The 24,412-nt window shown below is 35.3% G+C and overlaps 2 protein-coding genes across 2 annotated transcripts in view; both read left to right on the top strand.

Annotated features, from left to right (window-relative positions):
- LOC134474278 (zinc finger protein 431-like) overlaps positions 1-24,412 on the top strand; it is an 89,099-nt gene that overhangs the window by 10,503 nt on the left and 54,184 nt on the right. The gene's annotated exons all lie outside the window — the stretch shown is intronic.
- Positions 1,211-23,060, top strand: LOC134474466 (zinc finger protein 93-like). The gene is made up of 3 exons (XM_063242637.1): positions 1,211-1,242; positions 3,701-3,883; positions 5,434-23,060. Exons 1-3 carry the CDS (start codon positions 1,211-1,213, stop codon positions 6,770-6,772), a joined length of 1,554 nt encoding a protein of 517 aa, XP_063098707.1. The 3' UTR covers positions 6,773-23,060.

The raw sequence follows: 24,412 nt of genomic DNA on the forward strand, positions 1-24,412 counted from the left end.
AATTTTCAGGCCATTGCTGGCTGTGACTTTTGTCTCTTCCAGTGTCTCAGCATGATTTACCTTTTCTGAGTAGAATACTGGTAGCAAAATGCTTGCTGCATCTCATTTAGTACTTTTGATGTCCTGTGGCCTGATTAGCAAAGAACCTGAGAGATCCTGGAGCCATGGCATGGTGAGGTTGTGGATGGGAGGCCAGAGATAGGGTGGATTGGGTGAAACCAGTTACAAGTATTTAGAAGTAATTCCAGTGTCTGGAGCCTCAGGTATTTAGTTAGCTTCAGCTCCTGAGGTCCTCCAGCATTGTCCATGGGTCATTCACTGTCCCTTTTGCCTCTTGCTGTTGGCAAGGGTGATTTGGGGTCCCCAGAACCCTGGCTTCACTATGACAGCAGCAGACTCAAGTATCATCTTTGAAATTCACTGCTGGCCTGGTAACTCCACAATCTTAGGCATTGGAAGGAGCTTGAGAAGACCCTGACTATGATACTTTTTGTAGCTTGTAGAGCAGTAATGAGCTAGGTCTCTGCTCTCTTTCCTCATAGTAGCAGATCTGGAATGTCCAAAGTTTATTAATGTCTGTAATGCAGGGCCTCATAGCCACAATGGCTCAACTTAAACTTGGGCTTTTTTGTATTTGTAGCGATCTCCTCAATTTATAGTATGTTCTCATATTTCCGTCCTCATGACAGGTAGTCTCAAAGGTCCTGAGAATTCAGAGATGTGTAGTAGTGTGCCTCAGTGGAAAAAGGCTTCCCAAACAACTCATGAACTCCTGTGTATTATATGGATCAGTGCAAAATAATTTCTGAACATACTTAGGTATTTATGTGGCACGCCTGCTCACAGACTAGGCTTGTGAGAACAGCCATAGGGTTTTGAAGTCTGAGAAAAATGAAGCAAATATGAAAGTGTTATCAAGGACAGGTTAAAAATTTGTGAAGGACAAATTCCTGAAAGGGTTACCTGTTAAATTCTCATCAAAAAATGCTGAAATTTAGGCATTTGCATGGACATATACACGTGATATCCTTTTGAGTGGAAAGGAATAGGTGTGTCATCTCTGAATTAAGAGCTGATTTAGTGGCTTGGTTGTTCATAGACAGTTAAATATGGAAATGCTCTGCAATGGAATTTACTAAGTGGTGTAAAGGAGAAGCTCTAAATTTTGCAGTGATATCAATAGTTAGGCATTAAGGGTTTCCTGCAGAGGATGGATCAGAGGAGCGTGGAAAGGATGTACAAGTGACTGACAGAATGCAGGAAGCCAAAAGCAGGGCATACAACAGAGAGGGTCTTCACTGAAATTCAGGTAGTTCTTAGATAAGTGTGAAGTTAAAGTTGGGTTCTGATTGCTTCATTGAGGTGATCAAAACCAGCTCTGGCAACAATCAGTGTTTCACATCCTTGTCAACCCATGAATTTTCTGTTCCATACTTCAGATCTAACTTGGATTATCTCTAATTATGCCCCAGTGTCATGAAGGTAAAATGTGGATTTTTTTGTACCAAGGATCGAACTCATGACCTATGCTTTCCAGGCAGGCGTTCATGCCACTGAGCTAAATACCCAACTATGAAAGTGTTTTCTTTGTTGTATGGCAGATATCCACATTGTTTCTCAGAAAGTGTGAATATTGTTGGAATTTTTCCATATTGTATGGCTATAATTTTTAAAAGCAAACCAAAGGTGTCTTATGCAGTCTCTTTTCAAGTTTCACTTTGTCTGTGGGGTGTCACAGTCACGGTTTCTCTATGTTAGACAGCTCTGTAACTTAGGATAGCCCCAAATTCAAGGAAGAAGTCCTTCACCAGCCTCACAGGACATATTTCTTATATGTGAATTGAAAGTGAACGCTTGGTGACAGTGAGCTATAAATTACATCTTGGGCCTCATTCCCTTTTATATACTTATTTTTTACAAACAGCATTTTTCACTAACATTTGAGTTATTATTTGTGTACCATATTGGATGTTATTTATGTTTTGTTCTATCAAACCAAATTCATGTTTCAAAATGCTGCTGAAGTATATTAAGAACAAAGTACTCACTGGCCTAAATGAGATTTGAAGAGACATTATCTATAGCCTATCAAAGTGATTGATGAGATTTTTTTTCTTTTTTTAAATTTTGAAAGTGGTAAAATACAACAGAACAAGGCAGAATAAGGCCAACTAAGATCATACAGTGAAAATGGTACACAACTTCACAACTGGTTACTGCGATAACAGTAATAGGTATCACAGTATACTTTATTATCTTTATAATAGTTGTGTTTTTTTTTTTTTTTTGTCTTTTTCCTTTTTATCAGTACCGGGGATCGAACCCACGACTGTCTTCTTGCAAGGCAGGTGCTTATGCCGCTGAGCTAAATCCCCAGCCCCAATAGTTGTTCTTTCAAACACATATATCAAAATGAGATGAAATACAGAACATTATAGTACTTATCAAAACAGAATATTGAATAGAGCAATACCATTAATCAGAATAGAGCAAAACAGTAATAAAAATATTTGCCTCCAAAGAGATAGTAGAAGGAAGGCCCCCTTATTTGTTATGGTCTGCTTCCCAGGAGATGCTCAGATTTCTGGTTCCCATTTGCTAATGGGGGGAGGGGGGGTGACAGGAGAAGACGGGTAGGGAAGTGGGATGTTTGATTCTAGGCCGTACATCAGTAGGTTCACTACTGCTTAGTAGGGAGACAGGCCGATTGTTTGGTTTCACAGCGTCCTAAGTTCCCACATGGCGTGGATCTCAGGAGCTGCTGCTGATTCTCCCCCTGGAAGCGCCACATTCTGCGAGACCGCCACCGCTTACCCGGGAGAAGTGGTGCTTGCTTGCCTTCCAAGTGTCCTAAATTGCAGCATGGCATGGATCTCAGGAGCTGCTGCTGGTTTCCCCCTGGATAGGCCACAGTCTGGCACATCATCACCACTTACCAGGGAAGGGAGGTGCTTGTTTGGCTTCCCATTTGATTGATGGGATATTTATCTGGTTCTGTGCTTTGTGGATGCTGGTCCAACAGGCTTCTCACTGTGAGCTCTGCTTTAGAGACAGTACACAGGGAATATTGCTGTGACTCAGCACAAGAATCAGTGCTCCTATTTCACTCTTACATTAGCAGTGAGTTGCAATCTATCATCAAATTTGCTGTCTTCAAAAATGTGCATATACACAAAATTAATGACCAAGACATGGATTTAAATTTGAAGAAATCAGTCTTCATTCAGCTGTTTTGTTTGGTTGTATTTGTTTACTTTTGTTTTGTTTTAGTGAGACAAGCTTTCTGTATGTATATCAGATAGATTTGAACATCCTGTGGAGCCTAGAATTGCCCTGAACTCACTGAAACCATCCTGCCTCAGCATTTTGAGTGCTGGAATTATAGATATATACCACCACACTTTGCTTTTGATTCAAATTTGTAGGAGAGAATATAAGATATCCCAAAACCTGGTGTCTCAACCTTCGTGTGAGAAATATATGTATGATCCTTTAGGAGGTGGTGACCTTTGAGGATGTGGTCGTGAACTTCAGCAATGAGGAGTGGACTTTGCTGAGTCCATCCCAAAAGAACCTCTACAGAGATGTGATGGACGAAACCTTTAGGAACATGACTGCAATAGGTAAGGACAAAATACTTTTGTCATTCATGCTGTCAGAATATTGTATGTCGCTCATCAGTGCTGTTTCATTAAAAACAATGTGAATATATTTTTAAAAATAGCTCAGACCTGGGCACATTAAATCATAACTCTAAACAAAATCTATTAATTTGTGTATATTATTCTAATGGGTGCTGGTATTTGTATGTCTACAATTCAGGAGGACTTGGGGATATCCAGGAAGCTGAAAAAGAATGCAAAATTTACTGGAGATACTTAAGGTAATTCACGCTCATAAGGAGAAGGAATGTTCCTGAGTAATTAGTGAGTCAGCAGAAAAATGACCGCCAAAGAAATGAGGCACCATTCAATTTATTGTCAGTAATATTCTCCGAAGATGTATAAGCTAGGGTATGTATAATGAGTGGATTAAATCATGAAAATGTATGTCATTGCATATAGATGTGTACAAAAGGCATACACTTTGAGTTATGACATTCTCCCTTCAGTTTTTCTACCCATATATGCATGTGAATACAATACATTCATTATCTAAAAATTAGTAAGATTGCAATAGAATTTGAAATAAAACAGAGTGCTTGTGTTTCCAAGCCATGCTCTAAAGAATCAGCCATTCTGACTAAAATTCTTAGAAGGCTGGTGGAATGTTAAGTGCACTCATTCTGAATATCAGTGTGCAGTTGTCTGTAGAAATTGATCCCCTCATACTTGTCCTGGATATATTTTTAAAAATTCAAAATCCACATAAAATACTGATACATGCTTGCTCATATACAAAGCAGATCAAGTTATAATAGATCAGGCCTTGAAGAAGCTTAGCTATCTCTCACTGGATTTGTGGAGAAGGAAAATGTTAATAGACTCTCTGTGATTGTGCATTCTTGTAAATCCAGCACACTAGGAATCAGATTTTGCAGAATGGAAAATTCAAGTTCAAACATCACAGCTTAATGATCAGCGAAAATGTCTTAAAACAGATTTAAAAAGTTGTAGATTTTATGCTAATAGCTTTTGTTCATTCCCAACATGGAAAAGAAAAAAAATGTGTTATATAATATCAAAAAATAAATAATATAATGTCATTTGCCATAAGAAATAGGTTGTTCTTTCTCCCATCAATTCAGTGAAATAGCTCAGCTATAAAACTTAAAAGTTCACAGGATTTGTTTTAGATGAGAAACCAAAATATAAATTGTGGAATGAAATGAAAGAAAGTTAATACAGAAAGGTAAGACTGACCATATGGAAAAGGGAACTACAGATTAAGCACAGAAGGGAGATTGTGATGGGGAAACATATCAGAATGATCTGTATGTGATACACATATGTACCCTTGCCCAAAGTGAAGCTAAAGATTCTGCATTTGAAAAGGTACCAAATTTTAAGATTTCTACATGTGTATTATTCTTTTGGGAATGGTTGGTTTCAACATGTCTTACAAGGCCATTCTGTTATTTCATGGTCAGAATTTCTTAGCAGGCATTAAAAACAAAACTTGATATTAATGCAGTCATTAAACTGAGACCCATTTCACTGTGAATGTTTCTTATTTTTTTATTTAATGTAAAGAAAGAGTAAAAAAAAAACAAAGTAAGTAGAAATGATACCGCTTTCAAAATGAAAATAAACAGTAAGAAATCTAAAGACAGTGATTACATATGCTGCTCATAGAAATACTTAATGAAATACAAAAGTGAAACATATGAATTGGGATTCAAACAGCGAGACTGCAAATAGTTTTGTTCAACTCTCCCATAAAAACTTAGTAATATGGTTATCAATCCTATATGTGGTATTTTTTTTTTAACAGAAATGAAAAGCTAGGGAAATCCTGTGGACATACATCTTGGAATCAGTGTAGAGAAGTATTCCTTTGTACTGCAGAAGGTAATGTGAATGTGAAAGAAGCAGAAACACACCATAATGTTCTGATCCATGAAAAATATTGCAGTGGAGGGAAACCCTATGTATGTCAACACTGTGGAAAAGGTTTCACCAAATCTGGACATTGTAAGCAACATGAAAGAATTCACACTGGAGAGAAACCCTATGTATGTAAGCAATGTGGGAAAGCTTTTACCACACATGGACATTGTAAGGCTCATGAAATAATTCACACTGGAGTGAAACCATATATATGTAAGCAATGTGGTAAAGCTTTTAACACACGGGGAAATTGTAAAACACATGAAAGAATTCACACTGGAGAGAAACCATATGTATGTAAGCAGTGTGGGAAAGCTTTTAACAAACATGCAGATTGTGAAAAACATGAAAGATTTCACACTGGAGAGAAACCTTATGTATGTAAGCAATGTGGGAAAGCTTTTTACACACAGGGAGATTTTAAGAATCATGAAAGAATTCACACTGGAGAGAAACCCTATGTATGTAAGCAATGTGGGAAAGGTTTTACCCGACATGGAAATTGTAAGCAACATGAAAGAATTCACACTGGCGAGAAACCATATGTATGTGAGCAATGTGGGAAAGCTTTTAAAACACGTGCACATTGTAAGGTTCATGTAAGAATTCACACTAGAGAGAAACTTTATGTATGTAAGCAATGTGGGAAAGCTTTTAGCACACATGAACATTGTAAGGCACATGAAATAATTCACACTGGAGTGAAACCATATATATGTAGGCAATGTTGGAAAGCTTTTAACACACGGGGGTATTTTAAGCAACATGAAAGAATTCACACAGGAGAGAAACCCTATATATGTAAGCAATGTGGGAAAGCTTTTACCACACATGGGCATTGTAAGGCACATGAAATAATTCACACTGGAGTGAAACCATATGTATGTAAGCAATGTGGTAAAGCTTTTAACACACGGGGAAATTGTAAAATACATGAAAGAATACACACTGGAGAGAAACCCTATGTATGTAGGCAATGTGGGAAAGCTTTTAACACACAGGGATATTTTAAGAAACATGAAAGAATTCACACTGGAGAGAAACCCTATGTATGTAACCAATGTGGGAAAGCTTTTACCACACATGGACATTGTAAGCAACATGAAAGAATTCACACTGGCGAGAAACCCTATATATGTAAGCAGTGTGGGAAAGCTTTTACCCAACAGGGAAGTTGTAAGCAACATGAAAGTTCACACTCAAGAAACAAACAGTGCATGTAAGCATCATGAATTTTTTGAGCACAAGTACATATTGCATAATGCATGAAAAACTTCACACTGGGAAGAAAACTTATATATGTAAGGAATGTGGGAACGCTTTCAGCAGGAATGCTCATTGTCCAATACATGAAAAAATTTACACTGTTGAGAAACCCTGTTTATGTGAAGAATGTGGGAAAGCTTTCACCACACATGGATTTTGTAAAATACATCAATGACTCCACACTGGTGAGAAACCCTATGCATATAACAATGTGGCAAAGCTTTTACCACACACAGTTATTGCAAAACACATGAAAGAATTCACACTCAGTAGAACCACTGGCTACATAAGCTAGTGCAGACACTTTCAGCAGGCAGATTGTAAGTGAAATATGTGAAGAAATTCACACAAGAGATAAATCCTATGTGTTATGTATTTATCTCAGCACACATGATCATTGCTGCATATCTGAAAGAGCTCACTGGATCCTATGTGTATTAACAATGTGAGAAATACGGCAATCCATTTTTGTTGTTAAATACATAGAAAAAGCAGCACTCTTCAGACAGTTTAGATCTAAGTTTAGTTTAAAAATTCCAAATAGACCTGAAGAAATAATCAATACAGAAGTTTGATGTCAATATTTCTTCACAAATTTTCCAGAAATGACAAATCTGAAGTGGAGCTCTACTCAAGTACATATTTTTTATGGTTTTCAGTTAATCACTTATACGTCTTTAGATTTTTTATAGTGTCTTTGTGCTTCAACATGACATCTTGTAATTAAACATGGTAAACTCAAATGGGCTTTTCACTTTCAAGTATGAATAGTGTCTATGTACTTAATATTTTGTCTTTAAAACTTAATTTTTATATTTTTTAATGAATTATTTTTATTTAAAGGAAAAAAAACCCAAAAAGTGTAAAAATAATACAGAAGTTCTGAAAAATAAACAATAAGAAATCACTAGTTGATTAGTTACATATTGTTATCTTAGAAGTAATTGTTCAAGTCACAAAATTAAAGCATACAAAATGATATTCAAATAATGTCACTGTGAACAGTTCACCTCCGTGATCCAACAGGAACTTATTAATATGCTTATCTGTTGTACAGACTTGTTTTTTATCTTAAAGATGGTAAGACTAAACATGACAAAACAGAACAGTTCACAAGGAAATAAGTTAAGGAAACACAGGTTTCACATCAAGTCCACTGAGATGTTCATTTTCTATCTTACTGTCTCTAGTTTTCCTCAAAATATTTGTTCCCATCTTCACATGCATTGAATATATACTGAACATTATAGAACTAATCAAATAATTACAGGATGATGCACACTTTTTTGATTTTCAAGACTGATTTTGGGGAAGTTGATAATGATTACCATAATGTGTCTCATTCTGTTCGTAGTTGACGTCTTTATTTTTGTGTATGCTGAAATTGAACATAAGAGACTAAACCAATATCACTCTGAACAGTGAATAATAGTATCCTTAGAAGGAGAAAGGTGAGGAATTGCCTAAAAAAAGAAGGCAGAGGACATTGTTAAAAGTGAATCAGGATTTAAAAGCTACAGTAGTTCTGTTGCTCTGTTTATTTTGATTATATTTTTTTGTGGTCTGTCTACTCATTAGATTTGAGGGCACAGAGAGATAACCCAAAAATAGAAGGTTATACTATGATGGTATCTGTCCTTAATTTTCTATTAACTAAAACTGAAACTCTATATTACTTACACTGTCTTATGATGACTGATGTTATTTGAAGCTTGTTTGAATGTTATTTGGCCTTGACTGATTTTATTCACATTTGGTATGCTTGCTGGTATCAAGTCCAACAGTAGAGGCAACTACTCTGAAGATGATAAGATGTGACAGATATATATTGTGGGGCTGGGGATTTAGCTCAGTGGCTTAAGCCCCTGCCTGGCAAGTGTGAGCTTTCCAGTTTGATCCCCAGTACCAAAAAAAAAAATTAAATAAATAAAAGATATAAATTCCAGGTTTAATTTTTTTATTTAAAGAGAAAAAAAGAACATAAAAAAACAAAGCAGTAAAAGGGTACAAATAATACAGAATTTCAAGAAAAAAAATACAGTAAGAAATCACTAGTTAATAGGTTATATATTGTCTTCTTTGAAACAGTTGTCCAAATTATAAAATTAAAGCATCTAAAGTGAACATTAATACAGCGAGATTGCAGACAGTTCTGTTCAATGATCCAACAAAAGCTCAGTAATATGGTTTTCCTTCCTACACACTCAAACAGGCACTTATATCCTTTAGACCACCTTCCTTTCCTCTCTTCTTCACAATAACAATTACACTTTTGAGTTTTTTTTACTCCCATAGTTCTTACTACTTTTTTTTGAAGAGAATAAAACCTCAAGTGAGTTAACAAAACAGATTTGGTTAGAACATAAGGATGGGCATAGTACTTGAATCAAAAATAGAATATCAGCTGATCAAAAATGGTTACCATTGTCCCTCAAAAGAGTTGCTATATCATCAGTTATAATAGAATAGATCAAAACAGTAGAGAACAAGACCAATAAAATCTACACTGGAGACCTTACAGGATTTCAAAAGAAGATAATAGTCAAATCATAATGGGCATCATATTAAATCTTATTGCCTTCAAAGTGGTTGCCTCTACCCTCAAACTTGATACTATCAAACAAAATAGAATATAGTAAAATCAGGCAGAATAAGATGAGGAGAGCAATACTGGGGTTCAAATCAGGTTAATAGGAAAACAAATAGTTACTATAATATATCCCGCTATTTTTTAATTTAGTTTTCCTTTAATAGAAAAAAATAAAAAATAGTATAATTTTTTTAAAAAAGGGTGTATATCGAGATAAAAAAGACATTGTAATAGAACAACACAGGTCAGAACTGAACAAGTAAAGCATCATTTTGTTTCACCACCAGATAATCTAACATAATAGTAGTCACCATAGTGCCTCTTTCCTTGAATTATTTGAGTATAACTTCGTATACTATAGAATCAATCATATCAAGACAGTGTGAAGCCATTCAAGGGTATGAAAGAATTACAGGGTATTTAGAGCCAGTTAACAGAAAATGAACAACGATTTCTATATAATCTCTTTGCCTGTAAAAATTTTTATTTATACTATCACATACAGTAAAATATATTAAGACACAACATGGTAAAACCAGTGGAATTATGTACAACAGCTTGATGGGAGTTCCAAAGAAGATATTAAATCAGCACTAGCTTTTATGATGTGTTATTTTCTTCAGAATAGCTATTCGTACTATCCTCGATACTAAAATCGAGAAACCCAGGATAAAACCATTGCACTTAGTGAGTAAAAACATTGTATGGATTCAAACCAATATGATTGGGTATCATGATTACCACATACTTCTATGTATTATCATTTCTTATACCAGGGAATATATTTGGTATTTATACATTTGAGTTTGATTTATTTCACTTCTTAATATGGTCTCAATCTGCATCCATTTATTTATATGTCAATGTGATTATTCTTTATAGCTGACTAGTACTCTATTGTATAAAAGCACCATAACTTTTTTATCCATTCCTCAGTTGATGAATACTTAGATTGTTTCCAAGATCTGGTTGTGCTGCTATAAAAATGCGTGCACATATATCACTGTTGAATGATGCTTTCAGTTCCTCGGTGAATACGCCTAGAAGTAGAAGAGCTGGGTCAAAAGGTGCTTCCAGTCCCAAGTTTCTGATAAATCTCCAGACTGATCTCCACAATGGTTGCACCAGTCTACACTCCCACAAACAGTGCAGAAGAGTTCCTTTTTCCCAACAGCGTCTCCAACATTTGTTGTTGGTGGTTTTCTTGGTCTTGGCCATTCTTTCAGGAGTGAGATGAAATTTCAATGTGATTTTAATTTGTATTTCTCTAATGACCATTGATGGTGAACATTTTTTCATGTATTTATTTGTCATTTGTATTTCTTCATCTCAAAATTGTTTATTCATCTCAGATGCTCATTTTTGGATTGGGTCTATGAATTTTGGTGGACTCATTTTTTAAAATGCTTTATATGTTTTAGATAGAAGTCCTCTGTCTGTGGGCCAGTTCACTAAGACATTTTCCCAGTTTGTGGGTTTTCTTTTCACTATACTGGAGATTTCTTTTGATGTGCAGAAACTTTTTAATAAGAGGTGATCCCAATGATTGATTCTGGGAAGCATTTCCTATGAGGTTTGAGTCCTGTTCATCAATTCTCTACCTACTCCTATTCTTCAAGGTTTTTACCCAATTTGTCTTCCAATAGATTTAGTGTTTCTGTTAATATTTACATCTTTGATCCATTTAGATTTTATTTTAGTACATGGTGATAGGCATGGGTCTAGTTTTAGTTTTAGGCATATGGAGAGCCAGTTTTTCACCACCATTTATTAAATAGAATGTCATTCTTCCAGTGAACATGTTTGGCCCATTTATCAAAGATAAGGGAGTTGAGTGTGTTTGTAGTGGTGGTTGTATCTTCTCATCTATTCCACTGATCTTCGGCTCTGTTTCAATTCCAGGCCCATGTTGATTGTACTACAGTTGCTTTGTAGTATAACTTCAAGTCAAGGATTGTGGTACCTCCTGCCTTGCTTTTGCTGCTTCTAATTGTCCTTGCTATTCTTGGTTTCTTCTTATTCCAGATGATTTTAGGGGTGATTTCTCAAGTTCTATGAGGTATGTTGATGGTATTTTTATCAGAATTGCATTGCATCTGAATAAAAGTTTTGGGAGAATGGCCATTTTCACAATATTTATTCTTCCTATTCATGAGCAAGGGATGTCTTTCCATTTTCTGAGATCATCTTCAATTTCATTTTTCAGTGTGTTATAATTTTCCCTGTATAGGTCTTTCACTTCTTTCGTGAGAGTAATTCCTAAATATTTCATTTTTTTGTTTGCTAGTGTGAAGGGTGTGGCCTCTCTTATTTCTGTCTGTGTGACTTTGTTGTTAGTGTATAGAAATACTATTGATTTTTGAGTATTGATTCTCTATCCAGCTACATTACTGAATTAATATATCTAGGAGTCTTTCAATGGAGCTTCAGGGATCTTCTATATAATGTATCATGTCATCTGCAAATACTGATCATTTAACTTCTTCTTTTCCTATCTTTACGCCTTTTATGTTTCTGTCTTGTCTAATTGCTCTGCCCATTATTTTCAGTACTATATTAAATAGGAGCTGTGATAAGGGACATCCTTGTCTTGTGCCTGATTTAAAGTAAAGGCCTTCAATTTTTTACCATTTCGTATGGTACTGGCTGTTTTGTCATTGCTGGCCTTAATTATATTGAGGTAAGGACCATCTATTCCAATTTTCTGCAAGGTTCTTATCATAAATGAATGTTGGACCTTATCAAAAGCTTTTTCTGCATCTATATTAATGATCATGTGATTATAACTTCTGGCTCTATTGATATGGTGCATTACATTTATTTATTTACATATATTAAACAATCTCAGTATGCTTGGGATGAATCCCCCTTGGTCCTGATAAATGATCTTCTTGTTGATTTGCTCCATCCTATTTGCCAGTATTTTATTGAGGATTTTTGCATCCTTGTTCATTAGGGAGATTGTTCTGTAGTTCTTTTTTTCAGTTGGGTCCTCCTCTGGTTTTTGTACTACAGTAATATTTGCTTCTAGGAACAATTTATGAAGGATTGCTTCCCTTTCCATTTCATTGAAGAGTTTACAGAGTGTTGGCATTAGGTCTTCTTTATATTTCTTGTAGAATTCTTCAGTGAATCCGTCTGGGCCTGGGCTCTTCTTTGTAGGTAACGATTTTATTATGTTTTCAATTTCATTAATAGAATTTGAGTTATTCTGTAGATTTACATCTTCATGACCTAGCTATGGTACTTCATATGCTTTAGATATCTGTCTATTTCCTCTGTGTTATAAAACCTTTGAAAGTAGAGGTTTTCGAAATAGGTGTTTTTGATCTTCTGTATTTCAATAGGGTCTGTAGTAATTTCACCTCTTTTATTCCTTATTGCATGCATTTGAACATTTTCTTCCGTTTTTAAAATAAGGTTGGCTAGTGGCTCTTCGATTTTATTTATTCTTTCAAAGAACCAAGTCTTTGATTCATTGATTTTTTGGATTTTTTTTTTTTTTGGTCTCTATTGCATTGATTTCTATAATTTCTTCTTTTCTTTTGGCTTTGGGCTTGACTTGCTCTTCTTTTTCTAGATATTTGAGGTATAACATCAGGTTATATATTTCTATTCATTCTGTTTTCCTAATGTGGGAACTCGTGCCATAAATTTTCCTCAGAGGACAGCTTTCATTACATCACATTGATTCTGGTATGTTGTATTAGTTTTTTCATTTCTTTGTAGGTATTGTTTAATTTCTGCTTTAATTTCCTCTGTGACTCATTGATTACTCAAGAGTGTTATTCAGTTTCCATGTGTTTGTGGGAATTTTGCAGTATCTTTTATTATTAATTTCTAATTTCATTGTAGTATGGTCTGGTAGCATGCAAGGGATAATTTCAACCATTTTGCATTTATTTAAATATGCTCTGTGAATTAATATTTGGTCTATTTCAGAAAATGACCCATGTAATACTGAGCAGAATGTGTATTCTGTTGTTGTTGGGTAGAGTACTCTGTATATGTCTATTAAGTCCATTTATTCACAGGTGCGATTTAGTTCTTTTATTTATTTGCTCATTTTCTGTCTGGTTGATCTGTCCATTGGTGTCACTGATATGTTAATATCTCCTGTTAGAATTGTGTTAGTGCTAATTTGATTTTTCATTTTTGTTAGTACTTGTTTTATATAATTGGGTGCTCTGGAGTTTGGTGCATATAAATTTAAGATAGTTTTCTCTTCCTCTTGGAGTTTTCCTCTAAGCAGTGTTTAGTGACCTTCTTCATCCCTTCTGATCATTATTGGCTTGAAGTTCACATTGTCTGCAAACAGAATAGCTACCTCTGTTTTTTTGTTTATTTGCTTGTTTTGTTTTGTTATGTTTTTGGTTCCTGTTGCATGAAATATTGTTTTCCATCCTTTGGCTTTCAGTCTGCGAGTATCCTTTTGGATTTAGATAGGTTTCTTGTAGACAGCATATGGTTGGATTTTGTTTCTTAATCCATTCTGCCAGTTGGTTTCCTTTATTGGTCCATTGAGACCATTTACATTAATGGTTAGAGCTGTTATATATTGGTTTATTGTTGACATGTTATCTTTCTGCTGTTGCATCTTTATCTTTCTGCTCTTTTTAGCTTTCTGTTTGGTTTAGAGGTTTTTTCCTAAATGTATCTAGGCTGTCTTTCAGTATTCTTTGCAGGGTTGGCTTGGTGATCATGAAGTTTTTCAGCTTTTCTTTGTCATAGAAGAATCTTATTTCTCCTTTGATTTTGAAGGACAGTTTTTCAGGGTACATCAGTCTAGGTTGGCAATCATTTTCCTTTAGGATCTGAAATACTTCATTGCATGCTCTTCTTGACTTTATTGTTTTTGCTGAGAAGTCTGCTGTGATTCTGATACATTTTCCTTTATAGGTGATCTGTCTCTTCTCTTTGACAGCTTTTAATATTCTATTCTTTTGCTCAATTTCTGGGATGGTCATTATTATATGTCTGGGTGTAGATTTATTTTGGTTATGGCTATTTGGATTTCTATATGCTTCATTGATCTTGATATCAGTTTCCAATCTCGTGTTTGGGAAATTTTCAGCTATTACTTCTCTAAATATCCTCTTGATATCCTTTATGTTGTCCCCCTTCTTTTTCATTTATCCCTATCAACCTAATGTTGTTCTGCTTTGCGTCATCTTGCAGGTGTTGAATAGTTATTTCGTGATTTCTTGTTATTTTAAAAACATCTTTCCTTTCCTGTTCACTAGCTGCAATCTTGTCTTCGAGGTCTGAGATTGTATCTTCACATTCATTGAGGCAGTTTTTACAATATTCAATGGAGTTTTTCATTTCCTGTATATCACTTTGCATCTGCTTTATGTATTCTGTTTGTTTCTTCTAGAGTTCATCCAGGGATTCTATCTTTTTGTTTAGTTCCTCCAATTTTTTAACTGTGTCTTCTTTAGATATGTTCAGAATCTCCTTCATTTCTTTTTTTTTTTTTTACCTACAAGATTATTTCTAGTTTGAATTTCTTTGATGCTTCCCAATGTTGCTTCTTTATTTCAGTTACTATTATTTCAGGTACCTCAGTTATGTGGAATGTGTTTTCTTCTATGCACATTCATTATCTAACAATTGCTAAGATTGCAATAGAATTTGAAATAAAACTGAGTGCTCATGTTTCCAAGCCATGCTCTAGACAATCAGCGATTCTGATTAATATTCTTAGTAGGCTGGTGGAATGTTAGTGCACTCATTTTGAATATCAGTATGCAGTTGTCTCTAGAAATTGATCCCCTGATACTTGTCCTGGATATTTTTAAAATCTCAAATCTGCATAAAATACTGATACATGCTTACTCATATACAAAGCAGATCAAGTTATAACAGATCAGGCCTTGAAGCTTAGCTATCTATCACTGGACGTGTGGAGAAGGAAAATGTTAATAGACTCACTGTGATTGTGCATTTTTCTAAACCCAGCATACGAGGAATCAGATTTTGCAGAATGGCAAATTCAAGTTCAAACTTCACAGCTTAATTATCCGTGAAAATCTCTTAAAATAGATTTTTAAAAAGCTATAGATTTTATGCTCATACCTGTTGTTCATTTCCAGCCCAGAAAAGAAAAATATGTGTTATATAATGTCAAAACATAAAAATACAATGTCATTTGACATAAGAAATAGATGGGTCTTTCACCCATCAATTCAGTGAAATAGCTCAGCTATAAAACCTAAAAGGTCACAGGGTTTCTTTTAGATGAGAAACCAAAATATAAATTGTGGAATGAAATGAAAGAGAGTTGATAGGGAAAAGTAAGACTGACCATATGGAAAAGGGAACTACAGGTTAAGGACAGAAGGGACATTGTGATGGGGAAACATATCAGAATAATCTATATATGATACACATATGTACCCATGCCCAAAGTGAAGCTAAAGATTCTGAATTTTAAAGTACCAATTTTAAGATTTCCAAATGTGTACCAGTCTTTTGGGAATGGTTGTTTTCAACATATCTTACAAGTCCATTCTGTAGCTTCATGGTCTGAATTTCTTAGCAGGCATTAAAAGCAGAACTTGACATTAATGCAGTCATTAAACGGAGACCCATTTCACTGTGAATTGTTCTTTTTTAAATTTAATATAAGGAAAGATTAAACAAAACAAAATAAGTAGAAATAATACTATTTTCAAAGTGAAAATAAACAGTAAGAAATCGCAAGATGATGATTACATATGCTGCTCATAGAAATAGTTATGAAATACAAAAGTGAAACATACAAAGTGGGGATTCAATCAGCGAGACTGCAAGCAGTTTTGTTCAACTCTCCAACAAAAACTTAGTAATATGGTTATAAATCCTATATATGAATCCTGTATTTTTCTTTACAGAAATGACAAGCTAGGGAAATACTATGGACATACATCTTGGAATCAGTGTAAAGAAATATTCCTTTGTACTGCAGAAGGTAATGTGAATGTGAAAGAAACAGAAACACACCACAATGTTCAGATCCATAAAAATATTGCAGTGGAGGGAAATCCTATGTATGCAATCAATGCGGGAAAGGTTTTACTATACATGGAATTTGTAAGAAACATGAAAGAATTCACAGAGGAGAGAGACCCTACATATGTAATCAGTGTGGGAAAGCATTTACAACACGTGCATATTGTCAAGTACATGAAAGTCTTCACTCCAGAGAAAAATGTTATGAATGTAAGCACTGTGAGAAAGCTTTCAGCACATGTACTTATTGTGTAATCCGTGAAAAACTTCACACTGGGCAGAAATTGCATATATGTAAGAAACGTGGGAAAGATTTTAGCAGTAAAATTCATTTTCAAACACATGCAAATGTTCACACTGCAGAGAAACCCTATGTGTGTAAGCAATGTGGAAAAGGTTTCATCCAACCTGTAAGGAACATGAAAGAATTCACACTGGAGAGAAACCTTATGTATGTAAGCAATGTCGGAAAGCTTTTAAAACACAGGGAGATTGTAAGAAACATGAAAGAATTCACAATGGAGAGAAACCCCATGTATATCAGCAGTGTGGAAAAGGATTCACCAGATCTGGACATTGTAAGCAACATGAAACGTTCACACTGGGAAGAAACCATATGTATGTAAGAAATGTGGGAAAGCTTTTAACAGACATGCAAATTGTAAGGTTCATGAAAGAATTCACACTGGAGAGAAACCCTATGTATGTAAGCAATGTGGTAAAACTTTTAAAACACAGGGAGATTGTAAGAAACATGAAAGAATTCACACTGGAAAGAAACCATATATTTGTAAGCAATGTGGGAAAGCTTTTATCACATGGGGCGATTGGAAGATACATGAAAGAATTCACACTGGATAGAAACCATATGTATGTAAGCAATGTGGAAAAGCTTTTATCACACATGCAAATTGTAAGGAACATGAAAGTATTCACACTGGAGAGACACTCTGTATGTAAGCAATGTGGGAAAGCTTTTAAAACACAGGGAGATTGTTGGAAGCATGAACGAATTCACATTGGAGAGAAACCCTATGTATGTAAGCAATGTGGGAAAGTTTTTACCCTACATCGACATTATAAGCAATATGATTGTTCACACTCAAGATAAAACCAGTGTATATAGGCATCATGAGAATGGTTTCAGCACACGTACATATTGCATGATGCATGAAAATCTTCACACTGGGCAGAAAACTTACATATGTAAGGAATGAGGGAAAGGTTTCAGCAGAAATGCTCATTGTCCAATACATGAAAAATTTGCAGTGTTGAGAAACCCTGTGTATGTGAAGAATGTGGGAAAGCTTTCACCACACATGGATATTGTAAAATACATCCATGACTTCACACTGGTAAAGAAACCCTATGTATATAACAATGTGGCAAAGCTTTTACCCCATACAGTCATTGCAAAACACATGAAAGAATTCACACTGGGAAGAACCACTGGCTATGTAAGCAAGTGGAGACACTTTCATCAGCCAGATTGTAAGTGAAATACGTGAAAAAACTCACAAAATAGATAAATCCTATGTGTTATGGGAATACTCTCAGCACACATGATCATTGTTACATATCTGAAAGAGCTCACTGGGCAAAGATCCTATGCGGGTTAACAATGTGAGAAATATGGTAATCCATGTTTCTTGTTAAATACATAGAAAAAGAATCACTGTTCAGACAGTTTAGATCCAAGTTTACTTTAAAAATCCCAAGGAGACCTGAAGAAATAATCAATAAAGAAGTTAGATGTCAATATTTCTTCACAAATATTCCACAAATGACAAATCTGAGGTGGAGCTCTACTCAATTGCATATGTTGTATGATTTTCAGTTAATTCCTTGTAACTCTCTAGATTTTTTAAAGTGTTTTTGTGCTTCAACATGGCATCTTGTAATTAAACATGCCAAACTGAAATGAGCTTTTCACTTTCAAATATGGATAGTGCCTGTGTACTTAATATTTTGTCTTTAAAACTTAAATTTCATATTTTTTGGTGAATTGTAATGTTTATTTAAAGATAAAAGTGTAGAAATAATACAGAATTTCAGAAAAATAAACAATAAGAAATCACTAGTTGATTAGTTTCGTATTGTCATCTTAGAAGTAGTTGTTCAAGTTACAAATTTAAAGCATACAAAGTGATATTCAATTAATGACACTGTCGACAGTTCACCTCAGTGATCCAACAAAAAGTTATTAATATGCCTATCTGTCCTACACACTTTTTTTAATAAAGAGGGTAAGATTAAACATGACAAAACAGAACAGAACAGTTCATTAGGAAACAAGATAAGGAAACACAGATTTCAAAGCAAGTCCACTGGAGATGTTCACTGTCTATCTTACTGTGTCTAGTTTTCTTCCAAATAGTTGTTCCCATCTTCACACACATTAAATATACACCAAATATTATAAAACTAATCAAATAATTACAGGATGATGCAGGCTTTTTCGGTCTTCAAGACTGATTTTGGGGAAGTCGATAATGACTACCATAATGTCTCTCATTCTCTTTAGCTGTCTTTGTCTTTATGTGTGCTGAAATTGAACATGAGAGACTAGACTAATATCACTCTGAACAGTGAATAATAGTATCCTGAGAAGGAGAAAGGTGAGGAATTGCCTAAAAAAGGAAGGCAGTGGACATTGTTAAAAGTGTATCAGGATTTAAAAGCTACAGTAGTCTTGTTGCTCTGTTTAGTTTGGTTATATTTTGTTCTGGTCTGTCTACTCAGATTTGAGGGCACAGAGAGATAACAAAAAATAGCAGGTTATACCATGGTAACTGTCCTTAATTTCCATTAACTAAAACTGAATCCCTATATTACTTACATTGTCTTCTATGACTGATCTTCTTTGAAGCTGGTTTGTTTGAATGTTATTTGGCCGTGACTGATTTTATTCACATTTGGTATGCTTGCTGGTATCAAGTGTAAGAGTAGAGGCAACTACTCTGAAGAGGACGAGATGTAAAACATATCAATTGGTGGGCTGTGGACTTAGCTCAGTGGCTTAAGCACCTGCCTGGCAAGTGTGAGGTCATGAGTTTGATCTCAAGTGCCAAAAAATTAAGTAAATAAAAGATATCCATTCCAGGATTGATTATTTTTTAATTAAAGAGAAAAAAGAAATAAAAACAAAGGAGTAAAAGGGTACAAGTAATGCAGAATTTAAAGAAATATACAGTAAGAACTCACTAGTTAATAGGTTACATATTGTCATCTTAGAAACAGTTGTCCAAATTATAAAATTAAAGCATAGAAAGTGGACATTCATATAGTGAGATTGCAGAAAGTTATGTTCAGTGATCCAACAAAAGCTCAGTAATATGTTTTTCCATCCTACACACTCAAGCATGAAGTTATATCCCTTACACCACCTTCCTTTCCTCTTTTTCACAATAACAATTACACTTTTTGAGTTTTTTTACTCCCACAATTCTTATTACATTTTTTGAAGAGAATAAATCTTAAGATGACTAAACAAAACAGAGTTGGTTAGAACAGAAGGATGGGCATAGTACATGATTCAAAAATAGAGTATCGGGACTTCTGGGAGAACATGGCGGACAGATAACAGCAACTACTGGAGGCTCTCTGAAAACTAGGCTCAGAAGCCAGGTATGGTGCGGACTAAAGTGACATAAGCAGGTGGAGTTATGCTCTGCTAACTCAGGAACGAACTTGGCTGAGAGAAACCAACTTGGAATGCAGTCCTGGTGCTAAAACAGGAACAGAAAAGCCTCGCTGCTGACGCTGGACCCCACGCCATTTGGGTTTCCCGCCGCGCAGTGGCTGGCTGCCTCTACATCGGCTCGGCAAGGAGAGAGACGCATGGAAACTCTGAGAACGAGAGTCTGCGAACGGAGTCGACAACAGGATGGGCAGGGAGGCATGTTCTGACTTGTGGCGAGGTGAGTGAAAGAAACTGACACTCCACCACAGTTTGACTCCAGCGGACTTTCTGGGCCCAAGCAGTCCTGCGGGAGCAGGGCGCGGTGGCGACTCCAGCCACACATTCCCCTCTCGGGCGGGATTGGTGAAAAGTGCCTGGCCTGCGTGACGCTGCCGGTGGACCCCGTAGGCTGGCCCAACCCAGATCCCAGAGCCGGGAGGGACGGGCCCCACATAGGCTGCCTGGTGTGCAGCGGTGAGTGGGAACACCTAACCGGTGCAATTCAATCAGGCTGTGGCTGACAGGGAGAGAAGCTGGGCCTCTCATATAAGCTTGCATATATAAGGAACAGAGAATATGGGAAGAGGCAGCAACAAGAAAGGCTCCTCAGCCCCCAATTCTGAGAAACAGGCAATAGCAGACACCGCACCATTACACATAAGGCGCCATATAGAGAGCCTCATAGACCAATTCAGGAATGAAGTTATCAACGACCTGAAGCTAGAAGTATGCAAAATAGTTAGAGAAATGCTAAGCACCACCCAAGAAAAAACAGATGGTGGAATGGAAGAACAGAAAAAGAGGGGAGAATTGTTTGATGGAGAGAACAGGGAAAGCATAGAATACGTGAAGCAGGTTCAAAGGGACTACCAAGAAACTAAGAAGTCTATCCAAGACTGGCATAACAGCTTGAAAGAAACTAAGGACAGACTATCTGAACTGGAGGGCAGAATTGTAATATGGGAGAATGAAATGAAAAACTTCTTAAAAATAACAAAGAAACAAACAGCAATAATACAAAGACAAGAAGATGATAAGAGGATCCATAACTTAAGGATTAAGAACATAAAAGAAGAAGTAGGGACACAAACAAATGAACTACAAAAGCTATTCACAGAAATAATCCAGGAGAATTTTCCTAATTTAGCAAAAGGTAAAGATACTCAGATGTATGAGGCATACAGGACCCCAGCTATCTACAACCCAAACAGAGCAACACCCAGGCATATAATAATAAAAATTCCAGTAATTCAATACAAGAACAGAATATTAAAAGCTGTCAGAGACAAGAAACAGACCACTTACAAGGGAACACCCATCAGAATTACAGCAGATTTCTCTGCACAAACCATCAAATCACGAAGAGCGTGGAGGGAAATAATTCAAGCTTTGAAAGATAATAATCTCCAGCCAAGATTGAGATATCCTGCACAACTGTCCCTGGAAATTGATGGAAAAACAAGGTGCTTCCAGGATAAAGAGGAACTGGGGGAATTTGAAACCACCAATTCAACTCTACAGAGAGTATTGCAGGATATTCTAAAAAAAGAAAAATACAAAGAATCCAGAAATAATGGAGGCCACAACGAATGGAGCAGAGAACAAAGTGAAGAAGACAAACTGACAGCTACTGACAGAATAAGAGCTCAATAGAAATGAGGCAGAGAAGATTGGATGATAGGAACAGCTATTTTGGAGAAAATGACATCTTAATAGGTAATACTGATTTAGTATCATCTTGTTTTGAAGTCTCATCTAGCTTTTGTCCTTCTGTCTCCAATGGTCCAAATAGGTTGTATCTTACTGGATTTTATTATGTACGATAGTATAAGCAAAAACCTTTTAAAGACAAGGAGATTATACAGAAACCATTGTTCATTTTCTGTTAGTCGATTCTAAATACTCTGTAATGCTGTCATTCTCTTAAATGGTTTTACATTGTTTTGATATACTTAATGCTGCAGTATACGAAGTTGTACCCAAGGATTTCAAGGAAAGAGATAATATGGTAACTACTTTTAGGTCAGGATTATCTGGTGGTGAAACACTATTCTGCTTAAATGGTTATGTTTTGATCTGTGCTGTTTCGTTGTTATGCCCTCTTTTATCTCAATCTCCATTCCATTATTTACTTTTTTATTTTTATCCTTTTAATTAAAGGAAAAAAATAGCAGGATATATTATAGTAACCCACTTTGACTTTCCATTACCTCGATTTAAAGCCCTGTATTACTCTCACCATCTGGTTTTTAACTGATGTTCCCCTATTCTGTTTTGCTGGATAGTATCAGGTTCGAAAATTTAGGCATCAGCTGTGAAGATAATGAGATTCATTATAACGCCCATTCTCGTTGACTTTTATCTATTTTTGAAGACCTCCAATGTCTCCAATGTTTTGGTTTTGTCGGTTTTATTCTTTACTGTTTTGTTCAATTGTATTGTAACTAACGATATAGGCAATTCTATTAGAGATAGCGGGAGGCATTATGGTAACCATTGTTGATCACCTTGTATTATGTTTTCACATTATCTATTATGTCCACCCTTTTGACTTGACCGATTCTGTCCTGTTATGTCTCATTTGGTTTTACTCTCTTCCAAAAAAGTAATAAGAACCATGGGAGCAATGAAACCCAAAATGTGTAATAGTCATTGTACAAAAGAGAGGAAAAGAAAGTGCTCTATACTATATAACTGCATGTATATTTAAGTGTATAAGATAGAAAATGATATCACAGAGTTTTATTGGATCATTGAACAGAACTGTTTGCAGTATCATTGATGGAATGTCCACTTTACAAGCTTTAATTTTGTGACTTGAGCAATTATTTCTAAGATGACAATATGTAATCCATTAACTAGTGATTTCCTACTGTTCATTTTTTTCCTGCAAATCTGTATAACTTGTACCCTTTCTCTGCTTTTTTTCTTTTCTCCTTAAATAAAATTTAAAAAAAATTAAAAAAAAAAGAAAATAAAACTGTGAATTATCAATATAGAAAACTACCTGAAACAAATAGATACAAATTTCATGTGACATATTCCCTGGATGTAATTAGTAGGCCTAGAAAGTGCACCTTGCTGGAGTGGAGGCCATTCCCTTTGTAATGTCTTACCTGTTGTATTTACATGGGCCATATTTTTTATTTCTAAAATTTATTTCAAATACTTTCATGTTCAATTCAAAACACATTTGGAACACCATTTGCAGAAAGTAGCAAATGGTAGGTGTACAATTATTAATTCAATTGTTATTTCAGACCTAATATAATGATCATAAATTTAAAATAGATTAGTAAAGTATACATGTGTCTTATCCAAAGACAAGTTGTAGAGTATTTGATAGTAAGAGCTCAAGGGATAGGTAGTTCAGTCAAATTTCAGTTCCAATATTGTTAGGTGTGTAATTATGGTAAATTTAAAAATATCCCTGCAGGTTAATTAAGCCTTCTATAACATAGGAATAATAATAGTACTTACAACTCATAGGTTTATTAGGATAATTAAGGGAGTTAATACACATAAAGCACCTATATTGCCCATTACTTAATGAGCCTTCAATAAATGCCTTCATTTAACCTAGAAGACATATCACAAGAAAGGAACTAACTCACAAATTTCTACAAAGAGTTATGTTATATGAAAACTAAGCAAAGATTAAAGGATTTCACTACAAAATACAAGTCAATCCATTTAGCACTGAAGTATCTGAAAGCAAATTGTAAGTCGTATTTGACTCCTTCCCTGGTAGGCTGATGAAGTCTGTCCTGAGCCAAACATGTTAATTTTGCTTTGTATATGTCATATAATCTATAATGACTATGAAATTAATCTTACATCCTCCCTTTATTTGTTGCAAAGAATGTTGAAAATGTATGGAAAGAAAGTTGGCAATTAGATGGCCTTTAAATGTCAATTAAAAAAGCTGGCAATAACTAAGTAAGATGAACTAGCACTGCTGAAGCACTTTCCACAAATTAACTTGATCTTCTGAATAGACTAAATCAATATTATGCATTTTGTGTGTTATATAATGTGTGTATATATGTATACATATTAATGACATACATTAGTATCTCTGTTTTATAGATTAGTGTACGTGCTGCCCAAAGGAGCACTCTATTTTACAGATGAGGAAACTGTTTCCAGAATTATTCACACTGTTAGACAAGAGATAGAGCTGGCATTAAGATCCAGGCAGTCAAAGATAAATTCCATGAATTTCCTATCAGGAGAGGGGGGAAAAAAAAAAGAGCTCTAACGGATATAACAGCAAGTGTGTTTAGGGGTGTTAAATAGCTGACTATATTAATGTTTTTGGATCATTGAACA

The sequence above is a fragment of the Cavia porcellus genome, unplaced genomic scaffold (assembly GCF_034190915.1).
Source record: "Cavia porcellus strain 051 isolate PalLab524CR breed Dunkin Hartley unplaced genomic scaffold, mCavPor4.1 scaffold_32, whole genome shotgun sequence".
Taxonomy (NCBI): domain Eukaryota; kingdom Metazoa; phylum Chordata; class Mammalia; order Rodentia; family Caviidae; genus Cavia; species Cavia porcellus.

Coding starts and splice junctions, on each gene's coding strand:
- LOC134474466 (XM_063242637.1), top strand. CDS start 1,211: ATGGATCAGAGGAGCGTGGAAAGGATGTACAA. Junction 1,243..3,700: donor AGCGTGGAAAGGATGTACAA/GTGACTGACAGA, acceptor TCATTAAAAACA/ATGTGAATATATTTTTAAAA. Junction 3,884..5,433: donor ATTTACTGGAGATACTTAAG/GTAATTCACGCT, acceptor TTTTTTTAACAG/AAATGAAAAGCTAGGGAAAT.